This window comes from Colobus angolensis, unplaced genomic scaffold (assembly GCF_000951035.1).
Source record: "Colobus angolensis palliatus isolate OR3802 unplaced genomic scaffold, Cang.pa_1.0 Scaffold443, whole genome shotgun sequence".
Taxonomy (NCBI): Eukaryota; Metazoa; Chordata; class Mammalia; order Primates; family Cercopithecidae; genus Colobus; species Colobus angolensis.
Genome location: NW_012117855.1, coordinates 538,883 through 542,241, shown reverse-complemented (window position 1 = coordinate 542,241; position 3,359 = coordinate 538,883). Strand labels below are relative to the sequence as shown.

Here is a 3,359-nt window from a genome sequence, read left to right as displayed (position 1 = left end):
TCAGCAACTGGAAAAGCCCTCCCAGATCACTGCCCTGGAGGCACTTGGGATCTGCTGCATGTGGGATAGTCACATTGTCAAAAATGTGTATGTATATATGTATGAAAACAATTGACCAGGCACAGTGGCTCACGCCTGTAATCCCAGAACTTTTGGGAGGCCAAGGTGGGCAGATCACTTGAGGTCGGGAATCCAAGACCAGCCTGGCCAACACGGCGAAACCCCATCTCTACTAAACATACAAAAATTAGACGGGTATGGTGGCGCATGCCGGTGATCGAAGCTACCCTAGAGGCTGAGGCAGGAGAATCGCTTGAACCCAGGAGGCAGAGGTTGCAGTGAGCCAAGATCCCACCACTGCACTCCAGCCTGGGTGACAGAGCAAGACTCCACCTCAAAACAAGAGACAAAAGAATCTGGGGCCGGGCGTGGTGGCTCCTACCTGTAATCCCAGCACTTTGGGAGGCCAAGGAGGAGAGATCACTTGAGGTCAGGAGTTTGAAGCCAGCCTGGCACATGCCAAAACCCCGTCTCTACTGAAAATATAAAAATGATCTGGGTGTGGTGGCACAAGCCAGTAGTTCCAGCTACTTGGGAGGCTGAGGCAGAAAAATCGCTTGAACCCAGGAGATAGAGGGTGCAGTGAGCCAAAACTGTGCCTCTGCACTCCAGTCTGGGCGACAGAGTAAGACCCTGTCTCGAAAATGAAAAACAACAAAAAACAACAAATGTCACTTAGGTAACCCAAAATAGTGCCCATCATTTGTGAAAAGAAATACTCATTAGTTGTATTCTACTCAGAAAATTGTTGCCTTGCTTAAAAAGTTTTGCAGGCCAGGCGCGGTGGCTCAAGCCTATAATCCCAGCACTTTGGGAGGCCGAGACGGGCGGATCACGAGGTCAGGAAATCGAGACCATCCTGGCTAACATGGTGAAACCCCGTCTCTACTAAAAACTACAAAAAACTAGCCGGGCGAGGTGGCGGCGCCTGTAGTCCCAGCTACCCGGGAGGCTGAGGCAGGAGAATGGCGTGAACCCGGGAGGCGGAGCTTGCAGTGAGCTGAGATCCGGCCACAGCACTCCAGCCTGGGTGACAGAGTGAGACTCCGTCTCAAAAAAAAAAAAAAGTTTTGCAGAAAACTGCAAAAGTTCCTCATTTCTGGTACTATTTGGTGATACATATGTAGGTTTCTCTCCTCAGTTCCCATTCTCGGGAAAAAAAAAAAAACGAAAACGAAACTTTAAAAAATAGCTGCTGGTGCAACTAACTTATGTGCTCTGGTAAGTAAGATTAAAATAAAAAAGTAATTGCTAAAATACCCCCTTTTAAAAAACTAGATGCGAAAAGGAATCATCTAACCCCATATTATAAAATTAAAATTTATTTTCGATTTGTTATTGTGCAGAACTAATATGGAGAAGTGTTCTTTACACAGGCCACATAACACGTAATAAAGTTTCACACTTCTGCCAGACAGTCTATCTCAGAAAGCAAATTACCTGCACACTAACACTGGATTACAGGTGTCACCAGAACTGCTTTGGAAACGTGATTATGTTACACAAAGACTGGGCAAACCCAACAGCACCCGGTGCAACTGACACCTTTCCTAAGGATCTGAAAGGTCTTGCGGATGCAATCCTTGGACATCAAGCGCCAGGCAAGGAGCAGGTGCCGATGTGCTCAGATTCTACTCCGCCTTCACGCGGATCAGCATAACCAAGTGCTCCACCCACCATCCACGTCCTTCAGCGCGGAGGACGCACGCACAGCCAGGACAGTCACGGGCAAACGTGACATCAAATCCGAAGGGCGGCTGTCAGCTCCCTTCCTGCCAGCCCCAGCGGGCACCCCGTCAACTTCTCGCTCCGTGGGCAGCTGGAGTTTCAGGCTCCTCAGAACGATCACTGGGCTCTGGCTCCTCTCCCAACTTCCGTCTCAGCCACTGGTCCGCCTCGCTCTCCTCCCTCAGGTAGCACCAGATGACCAGCGCCATGAGGAAGAAGCTGAGGGGCAGCACCTTCCACCAGGGCCGCTGATGTCCCTTTCCCATGGAATGGCCCACAGACCAGCGGCTAGGGTTGGCTTTGCTGGAGGAAAACTTAGTGGGGCGGTCAGGGTCGTCCTCTTCCTCGGCGGCAGGCTGGGCCCGATCCCGGGAACGGGGCAGCGGATGAAGGCTTCCAGAAGCCCAGCCCATGAGCCTCAGCGCCCGGACGGCCCTGGAAGAGAGAGAGCAGTAAGCGCTCCTACCGCCCGCCGGTGCCTGCCCTCGACCCTCCGAGACCTTGAGGAGCTCACCCGGCTGCCGGTGCACACAGGACACGGTTCATTACGGCCTTGACTCCGCGTTCGACGCCGTGGCGCGCCGTGATTGCGTCACTTCCGTCGCCCGAAAGAGGAACTCAGAAACCGGACGCCATACCAGGCCTCCGCTCACGACTACAGAACGTGGTTCCAGTAGCGCAGCGGAAATGACGTTTGACTGCGAAGAGCTCTTTCCGTCGCAGGCCCCAGCGCCGCCGGAGAACGCGATGGCATGCCGGGAAATGTAGTTCTCCGTCCCTTTCGAATAGGACCGAGACCCCGGTCCCTGGCGCCGAAGAGAGGCGGGGCGTCACGGGGGCGGACGTCGTCCTCAGAGAGTTGTCTGAAATTGCCTCGGAGCAGCTCTGAGCCGTCATGAAGGTGCGCGGGGCATGGGTGGGGATCCGCGCCCTCAGCCCTGCCCTGCCCGCCCTGTGCTGGGCGCCCGCACCCCTCTGCCGGCTTTCCACCAGGCCGTGACGCAGCCCTGTGTTTTTTTTTTTTTTTTTCCCGTTTGGTTCTTTGCATGGGACAGGGACTCGCTCTGTCGCCCAGGCTGGACGGCAGTGGCGCGATCTCACATCACTGCAGCCTCTGAAACCGCCTTTGCAAAAATTATCACTGAGGAAGTTATGACAATGAAAGAGATCAGACCTCTAAGGTGCTGCGTCGTGCTTCCCACCCTTAAGCTGTCCTGGTTCATTCCTGGGCGTGGACAGAGCTAACTTTGGGAAGGATGTGAGTTCTTGGTTTGACTCTGAAACAAAGTTAACAGCCCTTTCCGGAAAATAGCCCCTTCTTGCCTGAGGACCAGTCTGCCTTTGCAGGACTAATAAATCAGCTACAAAATTAGAAATTGTCGGAGCGTGGTGGCTCACGCCTGTAATCCCAGCACTTTGGGAGGCCGAGTCGGGCGGATCACGAGGTCAGGAGATTGAGACCAACCTGGCCCACAGGGTGAAACCCTGTCTCTATTAAAAGTACAAAAATTAGCCAGGCGTGGTGTTCAACACCTGTTATGCCAGCTACTTGGGAGGCTGAGGCAGAAAAA

The 3,359-nt window shown here is 53.5% G+C and overlaps 1 protein-coding gene across 1 annotated transcript; it reads right to left on the bottom strand.

Annotated features, from left to right (window-relative positions):
* Positions 1-1,360: 1,360 nt before the first annotated feature.
* LOC105522878 (chromosome unknown open reading frame, human C16orf91) lies at positions 1,361-2,417 on the bottom strand. Its single transcript, XM_011957484.1, has 2 exons — positions 2,303-2,417; positions 1,361-2,223 (listed from the first exon to the last, which is right to left on the bottom strand). The coding sequence occupies exons 1-2, from the start codon at positions 2,332-2,334 to the stop codon at positions 1,857-1,859; spliced, it is 399 nt and encodes a 132-aa protein (XP_011812874.1). The 5' UTR covers positions 2,335-2,417; the 3' UTR covers positions 1,361-1,856.
* Between the last annotated feature and the right edge of the window lie 942 nt (positions 2,418-3,359).